Genomic DNA, 23,461 nt, shown 5'->3' on the forward strand with positions numbered 1-23,461 from the left:
CGACTACTCAATATATATAATATTGGAAAGGGTTTTATGATTCGTTTCGTCTCGGTATTTATTAGGCGGCTATTCTCAAGTACGAGAACAACGTGATGAACATCAGGCAGTTCAACTGTTCACCGCATCCATACTGGCTACCAAACTTCATGGACGTTTTCACGTGGTCGTTGCCATTTGTAGGTGAAAAGGGTAAGTCGATTTCCCAAAAGAATTTCCCTTTAAATCCTTATCAAACGGTTGTTTACGCATATTCATTTATAGACTGCAGATTTTATATATTTAGAAGAAATCCAGTAAAAACTGAATGCGTATTTTAATGTTTGAACGATGAAATGTTTTATTTTGTAATAAAAGTCAGCGGTCTTATAATGACGATCGTAATTACGATGTCGTTTCATATTTGTCGTTTCACAGTCACAGAGATGTTGGTGAACGTGTTGAACATCTGCTCGGATGACGAGCTAATGAGTGACGGAGACGACGGGCTCGAAGAAGGTAATGTCGACTATTACTTTGTTAATTCCACGTTATTCTTTAATACGATCACGTTTCTTGCAGAGATTCTTATTTTTTTTTTCTCTGTCTATCTTTATACGTATTATACGTATTATTTCTCTTTTCTTATCTATCGAATCGATATCGTCCACTGGTCCCTCTTACATCGTGATCAGAGTGTGTCCCATTTTGTGCTCCTTCGATGCTTGAACGATTAACCACGGTTTTATCAACAGTGTATGTTGCCAAGGGTTTCTCCCCTTTGAAGAGTGATTAATATTAATTATCAATTCGTTCTTTTCTCTCCGTCGATTACGTCGAGCGATTCGTTGATAACTTGGAGCGTGCTCTAAGCACGATTTAAGAGAGGCCACGTCGACACTCGGGAACGCGAGGATTCGTTATCAATCTTACGTTCACTCAAGTTTCGTGAACGTAAAACTGTCATTCTTTTCGTTTCTGAATCGTCGCGTTCGCCCGAACCGAAGATCGATCGCGTGACCGCAAAGAATTTAAAAAACAACATGTATTCTCTGTCCCCTCACGTTTCTACCTTCTGACCTATCTTACACGTTCTCTAGCTTCGATTCGCACTTCGCTTACGACAGGCAACGTACCACGTCTTTTGAAAATAGTTTTCACTGTTGCTCGAGACGTTCCTCGGTAAACGACGTGAGGAACGAAGCTAACGCTCTTTTAAAGACAAGCGACACGTTTATTTTTTCGTCATCGTGTCGTGAAATATTCGCATGCCAAGAGAAACAGAATTTATTTAGTCGGTGCTTCTCACAAGCAAATAAAAATACGAATTCGTTTTATCTTCTTACGAAAACGACTTAACGTTTCCCGTTCTCACTTCTGAAAGCTTCCACTCTTGATATTTCCGAACCGAACGTTTTTTAATCACCTTTGCTGCCACGCTTCGATACTTCAAAAAACGCAAAAAAAAAAAAATAAAATTAACGAAATGAGAGCAGACGAAGAAGCTGCACCCACGCGACTTATACGAACGTTACTCTTGAAATTTACTCGAGCCACACCTTTTCGTTCTACCGTTGAACCACCTGCTACTATATACCGTCCGCGCACCTGTTTTTCTTTTTCAAAATTCTCACCTTCCCTCGGGGTTTAAAAAACAGATTGACGTATCCGTTAAAAGAAGATAGAGCCCTGAGAAAGGAGAAACAATCCGAAAACGCGTGCGTCAAGCACGATTTTTGAAAAAATGAGAATCTTCGATAGTCTCGTTTTATGATTACACATGTTCCCTTATTCTCTCCCTTTTCACCCACTCTCTCTCTCTCTCTCTCTCTTCACGTTCCCTTTATCAAGATAAGTAAGATAAGATATGTGTATCGTTTCGAGAACGAATCGAATCGAAAGGACGAAAAGGAAAAAAAAAAAGAAAATAGTTCCATGTCCCGCGAGTCTCGACTGTTAGAGAAAGATTTTGAATTCTCTTTCTGTTTCCATTTTTCACCCGCTGCACGGACAGATGGTAAGAAGCGCCACTCGACTCTTCTAATCGTCACATTATTAAGAGCTTCATTATATTGATCATATTGATTTCTTTCTTTAGCCTATATATTTATATATTCTCTTTCATTAGATAGTGTCGGTGTGTCGGAATATTTTTGTTCTCTTTCTCTCTCTCTCTCTCTCTCTCTCTCTCTCTTTCTTTCTCTCTCTCTCCCTCTCTCTATGTACATATCTGTTATATGATACATTATTCGGCATTTCTACTTTTTTCTATCACCACGTTTTTTTTTTTTTTTACGTTTTCTACGTCCCGATGTACATACGTATCAAATATTTTCGTGTGTTATACGTTTCCCTTCAGTTCGTCATTTTTCCTGTTCGCGAAACGTAAAGGAAAAGAAGCAAATACGATATTTAAAGAATAGCAAGAAACACCCGTCGGACAATCGCATTCTTCCTATTTTTTATCGTTTTTCACCTGGTTTTTTTCTTCATTCCACGCGTTCTTTTTCCTTCGATCGAATCACGCCGATATTCTCCATTCTCTCACATTTTTCTATCTCTCTGTCACCGTTATAATTCTATCCATATGTCGTGGCTCGTACATCTCCTCGCATTTCGAACGTATACTCTTCTCTATTTTTTTTTTTTTTCTTTTTTTCTTTCCAGCTCTTCAATATTTCTCTTTCTGTATACACGTCTACTCTATGTGTACTTATACTTTTTGTTTTCACACCACGGATGAAATATAAATATATACGAAATATTTCCATACGTATTCGATGGCACACGGCCTGAACTATTTCGTTCGTTGTTCACCGGTAGATTTTATCATTCTTCTTCTGCATCGTTACGAGTCATAGTACGTGTAGAAAATACCTACGATACTTTTATCACCTTGGTTCGGTGCATCCGTTCAAGATGGTCATCGAAATCAAATCTCGGCTGTTTTTAAATAAAAAAAAAATGATCGAAGTAAAGAATCGAACGAAATCGATCTTTATTTTCACGTCGTTAATAAATTGTATGTTAAAACAAATGATTTCTGCCTTCGTTTGAGTCTGACTGATTTGTTGAAATGGCATCGAGGATCAAATAAATGTAATTGCACCATCCTGAACGCTGCGTTCACGCGAATCACGCATGCGAGATCGTCCGGACGTCGATTTTTGCACGAAAATCGAGCCCCGACGGTCGCGAACGTACTCTCGGTGTGTTCTTACTTCAGTTTCGATATTCTCCGCACCTTCTCTTTCGTTCTTCTTATTCTCCGTTTCGTTTCTTGTTCTCTGACCTTGTCTTGTGTGTTGACCATTTTCAACTCCGAGTTCTTCGTGACCGATTTATTATCACGTTCTCTCTGATGTCACGTCCGTCGTCCTTCGACAGGTCCACCTCTCCACGCACTCTCCCATCCCTCTTTTAATCCCGTTTTCTACAGGAGACCACTCGGTACACGTGCACCGATCCCATCCGCCGGGCTCTGAAAGCGATCGTTGTTTCCCGCTCGACAGGAGAACCGTTCTCGGAACGGGAAGCATCGATCTCGAAGCGCTGAAAAGCCGAGCGGTCGCCCCCGCGACTCCCACTCGTTTAGGGTGTCACGTAGGTGAAATCGATGAGAAACGAGACGTCCGAGAGGGATTCGTTTATCCGGCCGGCTGGATCGTTGATCTCGTGAGAGATCGTCGTTAGACCTAGCTCCCCCCCCCCCCCCAGCCACTTTTCTCTCTGTCTCTAGGAATTTTTTACCCCTTTCTCACTCCCCGAATGAAACAAGCCCCGCCCCCGCGCCCCGTGCTCGATTTTAATGAAAAATGCAAAGAAAAAATACAAAAATAAAGCCCGAACGAAGTTGCACTTGACTGTCTTTTATCGTACTCCTTCTCTATTATATTTGTCAATCAATCACACTGGCCTTGGACTCCTCCTATCTCGGCACGACACTATGCTACTACTACCTCTACTACTTCTACTACTACTACTACTACTACTACTTCTACTACTACTACTACTCCACTCAAAACTCCGTTGCTCGGCATACGCAACCCCCGTATAGTCGCAGCGAAAGTCGTTGTCCAAAAAAAGAACGGTAAGTCCCCATTGAGAGAGCCGACGACTTACATTGATGAGACGCAAAGAGAGTTTTACTCTTGTTCTTCTTCTGATTTTTGTTTCTCCTTTTTTTTTCTCTCTTAATATTCTTGATTGGAACGAGCCAAAGCAAAAGTTAACCCACTGTTTCGTCAGATATTATCTTTTGATTTTGGTTTCTAACTGTCGTGTACCCAGACGATGTACATGTACGATGCTGAGTCGCTCTCGTTGGACGGTTGGTCCGTCTGTGGTTTGGAATTTAAGAAATTGAAATATGCGTACATGTGTATCGTCGTACACATATAGTACACATCTGTACGATTTAACTCGCCTTTTGATTTCTTCTTCCGACTTACATCTCTCTTTCTGTTTCCTTTCTCTCTCTCTGCCTCTGTTTCTACTTTTTTTTTGTCAGTGTTTCTCCTGTTTGTGCGGCAGCGGACGTGTCCTCGCGCCTCGCCTGTTAATCAACGCGCAGTAATTAACGACGGCGGACGTTATCGCGAGAGGAAAATATAAAACGTTACACGCTTCCCTTTGTCGAGGACGAAATATATCCGCGCGTTGATTTATTCGAGAGAATAGTTTACCTCGATAAAATTCCAATTAACGAAGTTCCAGCGGCGGGGAAATTTCCTGAAGTAATTCACTAATGAAACTAAGCTTCGTTACGAGTAAACTTCGCGAAATAAGTAAAGAACAGTTTGTTCTAAATTGTCGAGAAAATTGAGAGAAAGTTTTTTTTTTTGTAGAGGAAACGTCAGCGGGACCGCGCGAGGACCGTTCCGCGTCCTAGTTTTCTCACTTGTTTCGTGTCTTTGTCCCCGGATAAAATAAGTGCGTGTGACGATCGACATGTTAATTTCACGATCGATTCTGCGACCCGTCGGAACTCGTTCATCCACTTTCAGTTTGTTGATTTACACACGTCAGTCGCGAGATTCGAAATTTTGCTTTAACGATATCGTTCGCTGTGTTCGTTTCTCTTTCGTTCTTTCAACATATTTTTTTCTCTTTTCTTGGCGAACGTTTCAGTTCTGTTGTCTGTCTCGTTTTCGACCACGCTGCCCCTCCACCACCCGTTCTCCACCCCGTAACTGTTCGAACACGCTGCGTTTAACCACCGATTTCTCGCTCACCGATCTCACTCGACTTTCGTCCATTCGCCGTTTTATCCCATCCACCCTCCCCCCTCCACGCCTGGTTATTCTTCTTTTTTTCTCTCGTTTTTTTTTTTTTCCACGTCGATCGGGCCGCGTCCCACGTGGCTCGATCCCGAACCGACCCGAAGAAAGTGTTTCTGCGAACCCGTCCTGTGATCAGCGACGAATTAAATACCGTCCGTCGATTCTCAATGGCTCTTTCGTCTCTAGAAAATGATTTTTGCGATTTTTCTTTAGCTCTTGAAGTATCGTTTAGACGAACGTAGGCGTAGATTCAAGTCCTCCAGCACGACGTTGAAACTGCATAGCTGTAAAAAACTGTAGCTGTTGGATTATTCCGACTCCTTTTTCACCGGTTTTTACAAGTAATTAATTCAGTAGTGTACATATTGTGGCTCGGCGACTGTTGCCCGTTTTATTTACAAGTTTTCGCCGTGTCCCGACATCAGAGGTGAAGTGAAAAAAAAAAAAAAAAATCAGCAGCACAGCTCTCTGCGAATCTCCGGACAATTTTCTGGCCTTTTATTTGCGGTCCGCATTACGCCGGGGCACGATTTCCCGTTTCAGCGAATTTTGGCATCGCCGCCGCGCAATTTCTACGTCAGCCTCCTCTTTTTTCCGTATGCATTCGACGTCGACGTGACACACAACGGTTTTCCTTTTTTTTTTTTTTTTTTCATGAATTCGAGAGCTCGAGTTTCGCGTCGATACCGTATCAATTTTTTGCACATTTCCGAGGATGAAAATATGATTGTGCCCGCCGCGGACAGGTTCCATTACGGATCGTTGATCAATCCGATGAATTTTCCAACGGGGGCAATTGCGCGGTAATTTTTATCATATTCCGTTTGTTTATTACTCGATGCGTTCAACAGAACCGAATCGTGCTGGAGGGCCGAAAATAATCCGCGCGACAAGCCGTTGGAAATTCCGCCCGATTATCCGATCCCCAAACAATCGCCTCCCCGGTGAAAACGATTAAAAGACGCAACGTATACTCGAAACGTCAGTGCGTGCCGCGTTTGTTACAATTCTAAAAAAAAAAAAAAAATAAGGAATCGATAAATAGAATCTCTGAGATTTACCCAGGAGATTTTTTTAAATTAATAATTAACGCGTTAAGTCCTAAATTCGGTCGTAATAAAATATTTCCACGAACGGAAACAAAATCGAAGTTACAGATATCTAAAACCGCGTTCCAAAATCAATCCATAAAATCGCAGATAGATTCGGAGCTAAAACAGGAATAAAGGTAATTCGAACAAGCGTAGCGCGAATTAGATGGAAACGGAACGAGTAGAGATGGTCTGAGATTTCTAAAGGACCTTAGGGGTAATTAGGACAGAGGATGTTGGTTCTAAAATTTTCACGTTGAATCCGCTCGCTCCGAGTTCCGATGCAATTATAATCAGTATTAGAACCCTCGAAACTGGCGAGAACACTTCGTGCGTAAAGCCGGCCACGGAAATTTAACGTGGAACAACGTCGAATTACCTTTGACCTGTTACCCGCGAGAACCCGAGAACTAAACGAATTGCATTTTATTATGACGCTTCGCGACTGAAGCCGATGTTCGAGACGAAGCGCGTTTTTCAAAGGAATTTTCATAATCGAGAAAAGAGATCTTATTTCGATGCGAAAGATGTGACAGATTATCGAGCCGATTATTATCGTCGATGTATCATCGTTGAGCCGATGTACAATGGCGTTCATTACTCTTCACTCATCAGCGACACAACTCCCAAAATCCGAGACAGATCCATCGAGTCGAAGCTGCTCTTATCTTCATTGACACGGTTCTTCCATCGAAAGTTAAAGATCCCCATAGCCCGTAGGAAAAACCCTTTTCATCCGATCCAAAATGGAAGCTAGCTTTTCTAGCTAGAAGAGACCTAAGTGCAGGCGTAAGCGGAAAGGAAAATAACCACCTCCCGGCCTCTCAAACTGAAGAATTTCACACCTCGCCCCGTCGTGTTTTCTTTATTACTCCGAATCACTTTTGTTCGCCCGTCCTCTTCCGTGCGGAAACTCTATCTGGAAATTTTTACCTCCCGGAACGGAGCTTTTTTTGCCTCTCCATTTTTCGCGCGATTTTTCCTGGATATTTTCGATCCTACGTGACGGATGAGACCGAACCGACGTTTTTCGACACGATTTTCCTGGGTTCCTGTGTACAAAAATCCGGATCTCGTTGGCACGCTGCTCTTCTAAACCTTTTTCAGCCTGTGCACGCTTCTACAATCTCCGCCGTCCTCGCGCGAAACGAGAAACGAGGTATAAAAAATAATATCAATTATTAATTATAAAATCGATCTTAAGTTCGTCAACCACAGTTTGTACTCCGATTAATTACTCGAATTGATATTGTCAAATATAATCTGTTTTTTCTGCTGACGTCAGATTGAAGCTGATAGGCGATTTGTCCGACGAGAGCTTTAAAAATAGCTTCCATTTAATTGATCCGAGAATTATACACCCTCGTTTTCCTGGAACGCGAACGGCGCCCAAAGGTCCAACGAATATTCCTCCAGGAACCGTATCTAGCACACCCCCGCCCCACATTATAGGAGAGAATCAACGCCACGAAATATCGTACTTCCTTTATTCTGGAATCTCGTGAGAACGTTCTCTTTATCTCCGTTCTTCACGCATCGACCCTACCGTCTCTGTTCCCTGAGCATATTGCGGACAAAGGAAGGAAAGAACGTTTTTTCGTTCACACATTTTATTTTATTCCGACCGTCTCCCCCTGATTCGCTCGAGTTTCTTTTAACCATCGTTTTCGTTTATCATTTTAACAATCGTTTCCCTTTGTATCTTTTCGATTATACCGCGCATGTTAATTTCTTTAACTCGCCCGAGGGTGCGTGTCACCCGATTTACATTCATTCTTATTTCTTTTACGATCTCTTGCGACCACCTTCTCTTCATTTCTCGCGCATGCTAGTGTCTAGTAGTACAATTATATAGATTTAAACTAATCGAGTAACTTTATTTGTTTCCATCAAGCTAGCTTTACTGAATTGACTCGTCGATCGTCGAGGAATACCTTCGGATTTTTTATGAATTCACGCCGTTTGTTTTCTGTATAAACTGTCGAATTTACGATTGGAAAGATAAATCACGAAACAATCCTGGGACGATCGATGGCCGACGTATTAATCAAACGTTTTTCTTAATCAGTTTTTGCAGGTAGCTTCTGTATAGCGGTGTGTTGTATTATCCACGCACAATTATTTCCAATAACTTAACGACGTATCGTAATCAGAACGCGTTTGGTAATAATTGTTAATTATTTCGATGAATCAGTGAAGACAAATGTTAATAGTCGCGTACAAAGTAATCGCCTAGTTTAATACCATATTCATAGATTTCTACTTATGAGATTTAATCATGATTTGAACTTTTTTTTTTTTCATTAAGAACATTGATTGTTTTAAAAACTGTGAATGATTCACGATTGTGCGTCAGCATTTCTAACAATCTTAAGTATTTTCATACGGGGGATAAATCAGAAACAGTGCCAAATTATTATTCATAGTTATAAAATAGGATCATTCTGTAGTTTTACAGTCACTGTTTCTGAGTCAGCCTATATGAAAAATTATAAGGTATTTCTTCCTACGAAAGGCTTTAGATTTCAAATATGCAACAAGCAACTCGAGCTGCACTTTCAACGAGACGATTCGAACATCTTTAAAGAAATACCTTGTACAGGACGAGGAATCGTCTGATAAAAATTCTAACGCACCAACGCTTGATTTGAATGCCACTTACGCTGTGCACTCTTTCTCTTGTCTGTTCTATGTGTTATTTTCTCTTACGCCACATTCGACAAACCTTCGCCAACCACCATCACTGACCAACCACTATGTATATATTAAAAAAAAAAACGCTATTCGAATCTCTTCCATCGGGACGACCAATCGGAAAAAAAAAACGATATACCTCCGCTTCTCTCTCTATCTCTTCTCTTCGGCCGCATTTGACGCTGCACTCACATTGTTGGTTACTTCTGTCCTTTTACTTACGTCCACGCTCACCATCGGTAAAACGACCATGGTCACCATGGCCGCCATGGTAACCCGGCGGTCTGGTCCGAATACGACCCCACCTACCATCGCGTACGGTGAGTTCTTTTCTGTTGAAAGTGCGCCTAGATCTCGATCGTGGAGGACCCATCGAGCTCTCACCTGGTCCAGATCTCGTGGACCCTCGCCCGAAAAACGAATCTATGTACGCATCTTGCATATGCACGAAGCCAGTGAAAGAAAGCTTGCCATAATTGATTGTATCCGTCTGACCACGACTGTGTTATACTACTTGATCAGTCGAAGAACACGAGGTTCCTGGTTATTAACACACGAGATCTCGGCTCGGATCCTCCACGAACCGAGCACGCAAATGAACACATAGGAAACACGTCCAGCATCCAATAGACTCCGTCGAGCGACTCCTCCCGGTTTGCCGTGATCCGAAGCGAGTCCCTCGGCGGAATCACGTTTGCCATTTGGACTCGTCAAGCTTCCTACTGTTGATAAGCGACACCGCGTGGGGCATCGATCAAGTCGAACCGCATACGCGTCGCCGTGATTAGCAAATTGTCAAACAGAGTCTAGCCACGGTGTTGCGTTCGCAGAGAACTCTATTTCCGGTTTAGTTCCAGTATTATTAACGAAGACGGACGCGAGTGAAAGAGTCTCTGGCGACGCGTATGCATCGAAGGGACGCGGAGATCCATCAGGAAAATGTCACGCGGACTTGTTAGACCTGTATTCAAAACTATTTTTCTCACCCACGTTCGACTCTTCCAGCTGAGTCGCGTCCGCAGTCTTTTATGCAGTCTCGAATATTTATAAAAAAATCTAAATAAAATGCACATATTTTTTACAAATGCATAAAACCTTTACGGTTTTAATATAAACTTTTGACGATGAATGTTTGTCGAGAACTGTTCGATTGGTCAGCTCGAAGAGTGAATTACGCCTGTTAGATACGCTTCTGAGTCAGTGATATTCTAGAGCCTAGAGCATCTAGTGGCCCTGTGCAACATGTTTTGAGCACAGATCTGCCCTATCCTATGACTGATAGATCGAACAGTGCGCGATCATCCGCGCGATTCATCTCACGGTTCCGTTCCGCTCGGTCGACCCGATCGTGCGTCATCCCTTTGAAAACGCGCCGGATCCCCCACGGACGATGGATCTCCGTCTCTGCGACTCGGTGCCAAACTCGAATACCCTATGATAAATGTTAGCTCGGTAGTACCGCTGCCGCAATGGCATCGCCCCAATGACCAAATTTCTAAAATCGCGTATTCGACTATTTGAATAAAAAACGGAGTATAACAAGTAAGCTTGTAATCGTGTAATGAATATTCCATGGAACATTATTAGAGCATCGTGTAAATTTATATCGTGATTCCATTGCGGCACGCGAGTGCATAATCATGCGCTGACACGTAAATGTCTAGAGAGCAAAGGCTTGATCTGTTGTACAAATTAGTAGTGACGTTGTATGTGCCGCATCGTCCTTCTCGAGCGAAAGCCAAACGGGATGCTAAAGGATGATCGATAAGTGTCTGTCTGCCACCCTCAGTCGGAGATCCCCCCTGACACGTACATACATCTCTTCGTCCGTGTTACGTCCTTTCAGACGTTTTTGCATAAACGAAAATTGCGACGCCTGCGAGAGAGGCGCTCGTTTTATCGAGGGTGCGAGGCGCGCCCCTTTTTCCTAACTCACTCGACTTCTCACTGTTCTCTCTTATCTCGCCGAGGATCTCTCGTTATCGTCGAGTCGTACTTTTTCTCAAATCATCCTCCAGATTCATAATATGAAAATACGCTTCGACGAAGCCTATCGAGTTCGAACTCCCGGCCAGCGAAAAACAAATTGCGTATTCTTGTTTCTAAATTCAACTCGTAAGGAACGAACGCGAAATTCACGCTGACGTTTCGCGCGGCCGTATTCCCGGGGTAAAACTGGGCGTCGCAGGATATTCCAGAAATATTTTCTTCCGCCATGTCGCAGAAAATCTTTTCCCACGCGGCGCAAGCCACGCGATTTGCGGATTACGAGAAAATGAAATGCGCGTCGCCACGTTTTCCGTCCGTCGCGGCGTCTAGCCACGCGCGCAGATTTTGCAAATAAAATGAGTGAGAAATCCGTCCTGAAAGATCGATCTCCTACGGAAAGCTACGAATCTCTTAATTCGCTGATCTCTCGCCGGCAACAGCCGAGTCTGTCTTTTTGTTTCTGTGTGAAGTGACGAAATTACCCGGTTTGCTGTAGCGTCGCAAGCCCTGACACCCGCAAATTTAACTCGCGAAAGCTTAGGCAAGCGGAAACACAACGACACCGGGACGATATTCTCACGTATGTCGATCTCCAAAATGTGAAATGTTTTTTGGTTCATAGAACGAACAAGCTAAATATCTTAGAGAGACTCCCAAGAGGTATCACTAATACAATAAAATGTACATCTTACTCGTTCCCATCGATCTCCTGAAAACGAACAGATAGTATCTGATACGTAAAAAGAAACAAACAAAAAGTGATTGTTAGTTTTCTGAAATAAAGAACGTACATTTTTTTAGCTAGCTGAACTGGAAAATCCTTAGAGTACTATTCGATAGCTTAGTTGATTACCCGTAGACTGCTGCTTGCAAGCTCGTTCTTTCCCGAGTTATTTTGCAAATATTATCGCGGGAAAGAACGGGCTTAGCCCGTAACCCGTGCGTCCTAGAATTATAAAAGCAAAAGCTTTTTCCGAGCTTTAGAAATTTAACAGCACGCAGAGCCCGCTCTGTTATCAAAAGCAACGTATAGAAATTCTGGTACACACGGATTACAGAACTAGAAAGTAAACGCGTACATTCACAAGTACACACGTTGAAAAAAGAGAAAAAAAGAAATATATATGCGAACGAGGAAGTAGGAAAGTAGCAGCGAGTATACGAAAAAAAAAACGGCGACTGGTAAACAGCATTTGAATTAAAAAGCACCTGAGTAGTGACCGATGGTGCGTACGTTTACCCGCGACCGACCTGCATGTGCATGCGTTTACCTCTTTCTCTTGCATCGACCGTGTTTCTATTATACTCTCGTTTTTTTTTTTTTTTTTTTTTAATATTTTTTTCTGCATGTGATTATGCAGTTGTGTGTCGGCGATGCACGTAGACGCAGTTACTGCGACGTACCGCGAGAGCCAATGCCGAGTGCGTAGTACGAATTTGAAATTCATGAAAAGCATTAAAGTAAAAGAGGCTTTTGTAAGATGAACATTCGTTCTCGGACCCTCGCCGTACGCCGCGCAACGAGGCTTGTCTGTTTTTTGAATACGTACAAGCGTGTTTGAATCGAGACGTGTGCACCATTACATTATATATGCAATGAGCTTGTGCTATTATCCTCGTGCACTCTCTCTCTATTTTTACTATGTACATTGTATTATATGGATATACGATTTTACGAATCGAACGGGGTTCCTCTTTATTTTCTTATTTCTTTCTCGGTCGTCAGGTAAGGCGGTGGGGTATCGAGTTAAGGATGTATTGGCTATACAGTCAATCCCAAAAGTTTATGCACTTTAGAAACGCAATTTTTAAAAAGAAATCAGACGCCGGAAGAACATTGCTAATAATAAACAACAACAAAAAATTTTCGATTTTTCCGAGATTTTTCCAAGGGGTACCCCTTCAATTTCTTCCAAATTTTCGTTTTTCGCCAATAACTCCCAAACCATTGAATGTACGGAAAAATTGTATACTACCTTTCTTGTAGAGGACGACGAGATCTACAATTTCCATGTAAAAATTTTTCGCTAACGTCAATACTTAATTGGATATTTCCTTCTATACTTTTTAGCACGTAGCTATTTATTATTAGCATTATTCTTCCGACGTCTGATTTCTTTTTAATTATAGGAAATGCGTTTTTCTAAGGTACATAAACTTTTGGTATTGACTGTATAGCCAATACATCCTTAAATTGTCAGCCAGATTGATTTTCGTGTACGTTTTCTTTTTTAATATTCTATTTCGTATTCTGTTCGTTGCATTTATTCGTGATCAAGGAATGCAAATCGAGGAGGAATAATTGTGACGATTCGATAAGATTTATGCAAATGTAGGATAGAAGCCGGATGAAAAGATATTCTGACAATCGTTTAGAGTTACTTTTATATAGAAATAATAGAGTTGACAATTTGGTACATCGAGATTAATACGCACACGCTCGTCGCGTGCACCGAGTTCTTTGGCTGTAGTTTTGCCGTTGTTGTTTGTCGTGAGACCCGAGAATAACGAGTGACTCTTCTATTTTTTTCTTTTTTTTTTTAATTTCTAAATAACATGATCACTTGGTAAGCTGTGGTATGAATAATAGTAGTAATAGCCAGAAGTTCGATTCGCCCGCGCAGTAGCAGCGAGGGTGAACCCTGTGATCGAGATCTCGCGAAGAATCGTGAACAAGCTTTCGTAGTACGTCTATGTGTGAAACGTTGAATGATGATTTTTATCTAGAATCTAGTGACTTGCTAATGTTGTAACACCCGTTGTTGCGATGCCTTCGCGACTTCGTTGATCACGCGCAACAAAACGGAAGTTCCGTTGTTAGGAGAGATCGTTCTGACCGAGTTTATCACTTTTCTAGGTGCAGCAGCCAATCTACGCAAGGAGGTAATCAGAAACAAGATCAGAGCCATTGGCAAGATGGCCCGCGTCTTCTCCGTCCTAAGGTCAGTGATCGACAACGTTCGACGATTAATTAGACGGAAATTCGGATCAGCCGTATTTGTTAATTAAGGCCTCAGTTACGATTGATAAATTGCACGGACGCGGATGGTCGATGGTGAAAAATCGTACTGTGGAAAACGTTTTTTTTTTTTACGAATAATCCCACGTTCATTCCGCCGCGGATCATTGCTTTAACAGCCTCTCGGTCGAGCAAGAAACGAAAATGGGAAAATGGCTCGCGAACGAAATCCGTGTTCGATTTATCCGATGCGCACGATTACCATATTTATTTTTTCCAACGAATATGAATTACCTCATCGTCGTGTTCGGTCTTTCAGAGAAGAGAGCGAGAGTGTGTTGCAGCTGAAGGGATTGACACCCACTGGAGCTTTGCCTCTTGGCGCGTTATCAGGTGGCAAGACATCATTAAAGAACGGTGAGTTTCACATTAAATTAATCGAAAATTTAATAGAATTTAATTTAATTTTAAAGATAGAATTTTTCCTTTGCAATCTTGAATTTCGACTTGCCTCGCCTCGAATTTTTGATCAATCCTATTTGAACCTCGAACTCGTTTCTGGTTACAGCTCTCCAAGGTTTCTCGCCGAACCATAAGATCACCTCGTTCGCCGAGGCGAAGGGTCTCGACGCTATAAACGAAAGGATGCCGCCTAGAAAGGACGCGCCGCCCACGCCGGTAAACGAGGAGAAGCCAGTGATAAAGCCGCCGACTCCTGCGGGAGACAAGCGAGACCACAACACGCCGCAACCGCAATCGTGAGCCTCACACTCGTCCAATCAAGGTACACATCACACCCACGTGGATAATACTGACGAGGAGAGCTCCCCACGCTCTCTTTTCGTCTCTTCTCTTTTTGCTCCGTTTTTTTGCTTCTTCTCGTAGATCAGGATCCACGGCTCGCGCGCGGACAGTGTCTCGAAATCCATTCGGTCTCTGCTTCGAACATTATAAAGGGACAATCCGTTCCGCGAGCCGTGCGTCCAGAAAAAAGAAAACAATGAGAACAGTAGCTAAAGAAGCTAAAGAATTCTGTAGCGATTCGACGAATTGTTTGAGATTTTCTTCTTTCGTTGGAGGTAGTAGCTTTCGATTACGGGGAATAAATGAAAACAAGTTCCACGAGTGATCGTGTATCGTAATTACTGTAAACGAAAACAACTCTCGAACTGTACACCGATTAACTCCATTCCTCTACGCACGTTCACCGCACTGAATGATAGCTTTTGTTGCCCGTTCTATTTTTTTTTTTTTTCTGCTTCACCATGTAATCCATTAACTCTTGTTTATTTGCTCTCAATTAACATTGATGGTCCGCAGCTAACACACCCCGGGGCTCGTAATTTCGTGTTGCACGAGTGTTCCGGGAATAACAATTTATTCGGCCGCGTTCCTCGTTGACGACACACGGGGTTTTCCATCCTTTCGTTGCAGCACACGAAACGGTCTTAGCGATTTGCAACAATTTTTATATGATCTTCGTTGATTTTCGCGTTAAATTTAATCTTTGACGTAGACTATGAGGCTGTCGCGTTCCTCGCTTGGAATATAAATTAGTATATCAGATCGAGGCCGAAGCTTTCCGCGAACTTCTGCCAAACTCGGTAACATTCATCGAAGTTTGAACGATATTGTCTTCACGGTAACTGTCCGCGGTTCAATGCAATTAGAGGCAAAGTAGTTGTGGCCGTTTATTGTCAGACCTGGGGCCACCGAAAATGGCCAGGAACGCTTGACAACCATTAACAGCCCGGAGTTCATAATAAGAATCGCGTAATCGTTGCAGCCAAAGGATGAAAACTTGAAAAAAGGGAAACTTATTTTCAACTAACAAATTTGGTTTGCGACTTCTCTTTGTCCCGTGGCCAGATGGTAGAATGTAATAGAACTCGTTTGGAAATTTCGCCACAGAATAATTAACCCTTCGACAGTTTTAAATAAAGTTATACACTAGTTCTCCTTGATGACACTGTTGAAGGGTTGAGCGAGAGAAACTCGATGATTCTGTTCGAATAAATTCGCATGCTAAACGCGAAGGCCAACAGAGTCGACAGAGAGATCGATAAACACCCGCGACTTGCACAGTTGTTTCCTCCGTGTTTCCTAAAAGAGGCCTTAAACATCACCACCGCTCTTCCACTGGCTAATCATCCATGAGCTTTGAAGCCGTTGGTTCCCCGAAATTAGCTGTTCTTTGGGGAACTTGGCCATCAAACGATCCCGCCTAGATTTCGTACGCTTCGCTTTGGGACCTTTCGCAATGTTTCATGAAATCCTCTTTTCACGTTGAACGTCTTGCTCGCCGAAATCCAGACGTAATACGAATATCAGTCGCTGCATTCATTGACTCATACTACTGCCAGCTAAAGGAATGCAAGTCGGCAAATAAGAATCGACTCAAGACGTTCAACTATTGCAAATTATGAACAAACGTTGTCGTCAGCGAAGGATCATCGCTATCTGTGTGCATCTGGGGAATCGTGAGAGCGTGAATGAAAGGGAGAATCGAAAAAAAAAAGTGAGGGATGCGTTGCACGTTTTCCAGGTGGCAACGATGGGTGTTAAGGGCCCAGTGCTGTAGCCGCCACCGTCGAACGATCGAAACCATCGCTCGTCTCTCCACCCCGGTCGTTGTCACGGCGTTCAACGAGCCGAGTGGACGCCGTCGCGATCAGGAAGACCGTCGACGAGGGGGAAAGAACGACGGCCGTCGTCGTCGACGCATTTGTTGCGCGCGTCCCGGCAGTCGTTGTTGCGACAGGTGTCCCCAGCGACGATGGAGGTGCAGCACGTCGACGACGGGTCGCCCGGCTCCGCTCGGACCGAGGCGATGCGTGTTCTCCTCGCGGGAGGAGCTGCGCGCCCGTCGCTGCCCTCTCGTCTCATTCATCCTCTTCCTCCCTGCGGACGACGACTCGAGCGACGACCCTCTCCTCCTGCCGCTCTCCGATCGGTGGATCGCGGCCACCTAGGAACCGAGACGCGAGTTCTGACCGAGGAACCCGCTCGCAGGGAGAGAAGCAAGGGATCTCCGTGTCTACGCTCGTGGCAGGGCGAAACCGAAGGTATCGTCGAGGTATATTAAACCAAAATCGTAATTTTAATGGGAGAACGAAGAAACGATCGCGTCGCGCGCGTAGACAGGGAGAGCAATTTTTATCCGTGATTTCTATGTAAGAGAAAAGCTGTACGTAGCTTCGCGATCGCGCATCTCGGACCGGATACGGCGAGAGAAAAACGGGAAATCTGCTTTTTCCGAGCGAGCAACGATCGAGGCAAGAGAGAAAAAAAAATATAACCACGGACGAGCAGTCTCCGCCAAAGATAAAAAGAATGTACACACGCGCATAGTTAAAAGAACGAGGTGTGAGCGATAGGTAGGACGACGAGCGTGTAGCAGTAAAAAGAGGCGACGAGAGGAGGGAGGAGAATAAAAGTAACGTAGAGAAATTAAGGAAAAAGAAGGCAGCTGGCCTGTCGGTACGGCGGAGCTTCCTGTTTTAGGATTCACTAGATTCTTAAGGAGTCCGCCCTGGGTGAATGCACGGGCATCCTCTCCCCCGGGCAACAAACACAAAAAATTAATGGTGGCGGGATACTTAAATCTTTAAGTCGTCAGCTAAGCTTTAAGAGTAAGTCGTAAGTTATATCGAAGAATTTATTTCATGTACGCATATATATATATATATATACAATATTATAAATTAATTGATTAATATTATAATTATTCTTATGGTTATTGATCACTATGGTTAATTATTGATAATTATTATCGACGATCATCACTAACGTCGGATATGGTTAACACGAGGATCCACGATGATACGGTTCTCGCGGTGCGTGGAAAGGAACGGGTTAACGCATCATCGAACGTCGAGCGCGTCGTTTTCACGTTTTTATTCGCGGTCAACGAAACCTCCTCGTTGCTTAACGACTCTGTCCGGATGTTTTGTATTACACACAGAAACCCGATGATTTCGATCGTGAACCGGCTAATCCTGATTGACCAACGCGAGATGGTAAAGATCTATCAATTCTGAATCGCGGAATGTCAATGAGGCTCAACCGGCGCTGATCACGGACCAACGTTTCCAAGATACACTCGGTCTACCGATCCCTTTCCCCCGTTCATTCGCAGCAATCATTTGTCACTTCGCTCGAGAGAATCTTTATCAATGTTCTAAACATCGGGGTTTCTCTTTAAACCGATCACGAATTTTAGCTTCAGATTTATTCAACTCGACTTCTTCCACGGATTTTAACTTCTCTATCCGAGATGGACGTTTTTTAAAAATCTCGTTCGCCTGATCTTGGGTTCATCGGGTTCCCGGAGAGAAAACGGCACGCTCGACGGGGCACGGAAATCTCGCGAGGCATTTTCAAGCTTCAAATCGCGCACGACGAATCTTCTTACGCGTATTATACACGTTATATCTTTAAACTGGTTCACCTTGAGATCACCGCGACTTTATCAAACGTTCTCATCGACGCCGTCTCACTAGAGCCGAACGAAACGACGTCGATGAAAATCTGTGAATCGGTCGCCGACGATCTCATTGGGACTCCGATTAACCATGACATACATGCTCCTTTTGGGCGTGCGATGCGTGACCGTTTCAATTTGTGAAAATCGTTCCCAAGGATAGATCAAGAAGAGACCAATCCGTGGGTCTATCCCAGGGGACGATGGAGCAAATTAGATAAAATGACGAAACGTGGAAAAATGCGTCCGGAGAGATTCGAGGCTCTCGGATAGGACAGCAATGAATATAAATCGAGCTACTTGTATAGCATGCCTAACGGCGTCGATCTTTTAACAATTTTAAACCCATGTTCTTGCTCTGCTATCCGACGTAAGTCTAGGCGACAGCCTCACGCCTGGCACCGGAAGTGAAGTCTTTACCCCCCGAGAACGACAGTAAATCTAATGGGCGTTATCTAATATAATCGCATCGTAACTTCACTCTTCCTTTCGTTCGTTTCTTTCTCTTAAAAACCTGCTGAACGCGGGATACGAAAAATCGTTCCAAGTAGGACGCTCGACGTGCCATAATCTCGCCCTCGTGAAGAAACGCGTGACTTTCCTTCGTTCCCCGACATCACAGTCGAGTCCAAGCTGACGGGTATCAGTGCCAAACTGTAGAGTTCTCTCCTCGTTTCACCGCGAGAGAGAAAAATCGCGTATCGAACACACAACCGCTCGATCAGGTTCGTTCGACCAATTCCGATTCCTCGTTTCGGCGACGTTTTCCAAATCTCTAAGAATCTGATTGCGCCCAAACCCGACGGCGGGCGCCGATATTTCTTTCATTCGAGACCTTTCGAAGACCTTCCTCAACCGGTAGTCGTTTCAGTTCCCAGTTAGAGTTCCCCTTGGCGCCTTCTCGAGATCCCCGGGACCCCGCCGAGACGCCTTTCATCCCCGGCAGCGGTGGCCGACTCCTCCGGCGGACGGTTGATTGAACGGGGGTGGGTCGTCGCGCCACTTTATCGTGTAATATTTCTAGTAATAAAGCGGCCCCGCGATTGAGTCGCGGGCCTTTCTCGTCGTTTTCGCTGTTTTTTCTACCTCCTCTCTTTAGGGATCGATGTGAAAGCGGAAGAAGGGAGTCGGACCGCGGGGTCTCGGGGCTCGAGGGGCCACCACCACCGTTCGTCGACGGAAGACGCGACGGGGAGTCACGTTTCGGGGTGTTGAAAAAAAGAAAAAACAGAAGTGAGATATCCAGGGGCCGGGGGGAGGGGCGGGGAGACAAGTAGTAGGGCAAAGGTCACTTCCGGCGACCGAACTCTGTAGACCACGGCACGTATAAGATATATATATATACACAAAAAATACTATATATATATATATATATATATCTCTTCTCACTATGTGGATAAAGATTTACAGTGAATATAACATAATTCTATCTCTCTTTGCTACCAAGTTGTACTTATTCTTAATTGATTTACTTATACAAAAGAATGTGTTAAATAATAATGAAATACAACTATATATGTATAATATACAGCTATAAATAATATAAATATATAAATATAAATATTAAATATACGGCATAGCGTTAATTAACTATTATTATAATTATTATATTACGGATCATCGTGAGATACGGTTACTATTACTTATTTTATTATATTGCCATCGTGTATGATTATTGGTATAACTGTCACTATTATTATTATTATTATTATTATTATTATTATTATTATTATTATTATTATTATTATTATTATCGTTATTATATTGCGATTACGTTTACTATTCCTATTAATTATTATCGTTACCGTTAAAGAGAAAACGGAGGACCGTTACCGACGCTATTTAACGATTCTCGCATCGCCACTATCGAAAGTAAGAAGAGATGTGTGAGTGAGTGTTTTTCTTTAACCCCATAAAACCACCACACCCCCCCCCCCCCCCGCGAGCGGAATGTTGTGAGACGAATTGTGGGATGGCCGTTGGTAAAGTTAATATACGTGACTGTATATTGCCTGTTACTGCTGTTTAACATTGCGACGGTCGTTTCAGCTGCGTTACGACGAGGGTGACACGATAATGGTGATTCAGGACGTATGCATAACCGGGAGACCCACTAGTCGTAGAAACTTATAGCGAAGCCAGTAGGCCCTTCTTATCGCGTTTTCGTTCGCGATTATTTATTTCTTGGTTCGTCCGTTCGTTTCGATCCTCACCGCCATTACACGATGAACCACTTCTGATTTCTTGCGGATAATCGTTGTTCCAAAACTGAACTGTTCTTTTCGCCCAAAGAGTTTCTCGTCGACCGGACGGAGTCGATTTAATTTTCGTATCGTGTAACTTATCGTAGGTAATACGCGAGAGGAATGAGAGGTGGGTAGACTCGGGTGCGACCTCTCTGTACGAGGGGAGAGAGGGATCGTGTACAGTTTAAATAAGACATCTATGGCAATACCCTGTAATTAAGACGTGTTGAAGCGTCAACGGCACAATTGCTAGTCGACTTTTATCATTAATTACCGTTGTTCCGCATACGTACAGTGTAGTATATTTAATCGTTATCATTACCTGATTGCGCTCAAAACACAAACGAGAAGAAGATGAGGAGGAGGAGGAGGAGGATAGAGAACGCACGTTAGCTAGAACGATGATCGATTGGCCGACGAATTTTCTTATCGGGGCCCTTGTTTAACGAAGCGATTTTTTTATATCGAGTGGTAGTGAGAGGGTAATCAAAAGAAGCAATCGCAAAACGATATGATGAAACAGACAGAAAACAGAATTTGAATATGATTCCTGAAACGCGAACCGTGTCCCAACGTACGTTTTTATGCAGCCGCCTCTTTGAGACGAGAGCAATGGAGAAAACATATATGTACATATATATTTGTGCGAGCGTCTTGATCTTAACATGTATCGTATCGTAGAGATCTTTTTAAATAGTTTAAAATTTAAATAAAGATAAATAAAATTAAAACGGTATATGGAGAACGTTGAGAGAACCTTGTAGAACGGCTCGGATGGCGTCCGTGGAGGATCGACGACGACGTTGAACGCGCGTCGATCATCGTCAATCCCGAGACGCGTCGATCCTGACGCGAACAAAATTATCAAACTTAGTCGTCCGTTTCGATCTTCGTCGAGTGAAATGCGAGCGTTATAAGACGAGCAGGCGGCGAATCGTTGCGTCGTCGAAGAGAGAAACGTTCCGTTTAGAACAGTTTCAGGATCGAGTCCGAGCCGTGCTCGTTTTCGTAACGATAAGATCCGTTGCTCGTTGACGCGATGCGTCTCTTTCCCCACGGTCGACCTCTCATTCTATCGATTATTAAGTAAATATCGCAAGTCCAACGAACTTATCGAATTCATCCTTCTTCGCACGTTTTTTCTAAGCGACCAGAGATGAGCAGGCGACGCGGCGAACGGGACGCACGCTCGGCGATGACGAAACAAAGAAATGCGAGAATTGTATTATAACGTAGAAGCGTGTATATCGTTAAGCTTACAATTGGGGTCGAGCCCAAAGCCTTTCTCTTAGACTTATGTGCGCGTCCACTGGTACATCCTCTCGAGCGTCCCCGGATCGATCTACGTTTATTATTTCTCTGGAATTCTGAGAATCTCATCGTTTTACGAGAAAGTACGGGTATAATTAACATTAAAACGATATGTATGTAACTTTATAATACGATAGGCGGACACTCGCGATTACATCGCGGGTTGTTGTCGCTTCTACTTCGGCCGACAGTAAGATATTAGCATCTTCTAAATGAACGGTTGAACGCATGCAACCGAGGGAAACGAATGTGTAATTGACCCGATAGCAAAGCGTGATGTAATCCTGCGTGTTTCGATTAGCGACGCGTAATTGCGATTAGAGAAAGTCGATCGGGAAATCGAGGAGCGAGGGGTGGACTGGCGATCTCTTAGATTGTTACGAAGTCGTGCGAGAGGTAACTTTTTTGTCCCTCCGTGATAACGAGCAAACGAGTATAAAACAAAGAGAAGAAGCTGAACGGGGATTTTACCATTTTATCTACATTTTTCAAAGACACGCACTCTTTTTCTCTAATCTCTCTTTATATCTCTATTTCTATTTCTGTCTGATGTTGTCCCGCGATTTGTAGCGCCAACCGAAGTCATATGCGTCGATGTTTAGAATCTAGATTTTTCGATAAGAAGGAATAAGCCGGAGGTGCGGCGGAGCGGAGAGGAACAGATAGAAAACGAACAGATATTAATATCGAGGGCATCTGCGACTCGTTCGAATTTATCATCAAACAACCACATGTGTACACGCTTTAATAAAAAAGAAAGGAACAAACAAACCGACGTGGTTAAACGCGTTTCAATTTTTGAGAACACAGTGCAAGAACAAATATGATCAATCTGTTTTTGTTTCCTCTTCTCTTTTTTTTTTTACGGAGTTCTCATTCCTTCAATCATCGAAACACTGATAATACACGCTGCGTTTTCAAATAAAAGACGAATTGTTTTTTCGAACACTTTTATCGACTCTCCGAGTTCTGTCTGCCGGGAAAAAAAAAAAAAGAAAAAAATGAATGAACCTCTTTCGGATTATCGACAAGCAATACAATAGCCTCATTGGCGCGTACAACTCGATACGATGGCGCACACTCGGGGAACAGAAATTTTGCGATCACTTATAGACGGTAATATACATGTATATAAGCATACGATATGTATACGTGCCGAGTTAAGTTACATACTGCATTCTCTCATCTCTCTCTCTCTCTGTATACATATATACACGGGCGCACACATACACACACACACACATACACACACACAGAGACACGAGGAGAAAAGCCAGTAGAAATTATAAATGAAACTGTGTCCATTCTGCTGCGATTGCTCTAACTTTCCTTGTATACATGTTATTGAATCCGATGACGAGAAGCTTCCAACGTGCTTGGAACGATTATTACTGATCGAAGGAAACCACTTTTATGTACCTACCACG

The 23,461-nt window shown here is 43.3% G+C and overlaps 1 protein-coding gene across 8 annotated transcripts in view; it reads left to right on the forward strand.

Annotated features, from left to right (window-relative positions):
- Nucleotides 1-17,413, forward strand: part of LOC108625900 (serine/threonine-protein phosphatase 2B catalytic subunit 2) — a 122,684-nt gene extending 105,271 nt beyond the window's left edge. The window contains exons 8-16 of one of the 8 annotated variants that reach the window (XM_026814328.1): nucleotides 66-192; nucleotides 418-498; nucleotides 1,994-1,996; nucleotides 4,037-4,069; nucleotides 11,532-11,615; nucleotides 13,893-13,977; nucleotides 14,314-14,411; nucleotides 14,563-14,778; nucleotides 16,540-17,413. In XM_026814328.1, coding sequence (XP_026670129.1) covers nucleotides 66-192; nucleotides 418-498; nucleotides 1,994-1,996; nucleotides 4,037-4,069; nucleotides 11,532-11,615; nucleotides 13,893-13,977; nucleotides 14,314-14,411; nucleotides 14,563-14,756 — 705 coding nt within the window. In that variant the 3' untranslated portion in view covers nucleotides 14,757-14,778; nucleotides 16,540-17,413. The remainder of the gene's footprint in view (nucleotides 1-65; nucleotides 193-417; nucleotides 499-1,993; nucleotides 1,997-4,036; nucleotides 4,070-11,531; nucleotides 11,616-13,892; nucleotides 13,978-14,313; nucleotides 14,412-14,562; nucleotides 14,779-16,539) is intronic. The other 7 variants (XM_018026233.2, XM_026814329.1, XM_018026234.2 and 4 more) reach the window with 7 other exon arrangements.
- The last annotated feature ends 6,048 nt before the right edge of the window (nucleotides 17,414-23,461 follow it).

The sequence above is a fragment of the Ceratina calcarata genome, unplaced genomic scaffold, assembly GCF_001652005.2.
Source record: "Ceratina calcarata isolate Rehan_Ccalc_2016 unplaced genomic scaffold, ASM165200v1 scaffold379.2, whole genome shotgun sequence".
In the NCBI taxonomy this organism is placed as follows: domain Eukaryota; kingdom Metazoa; phylum Arthropoda; class Insecta; order Hymenoptera; family Apidae; genus Ceratina; species Ceratina calcarata.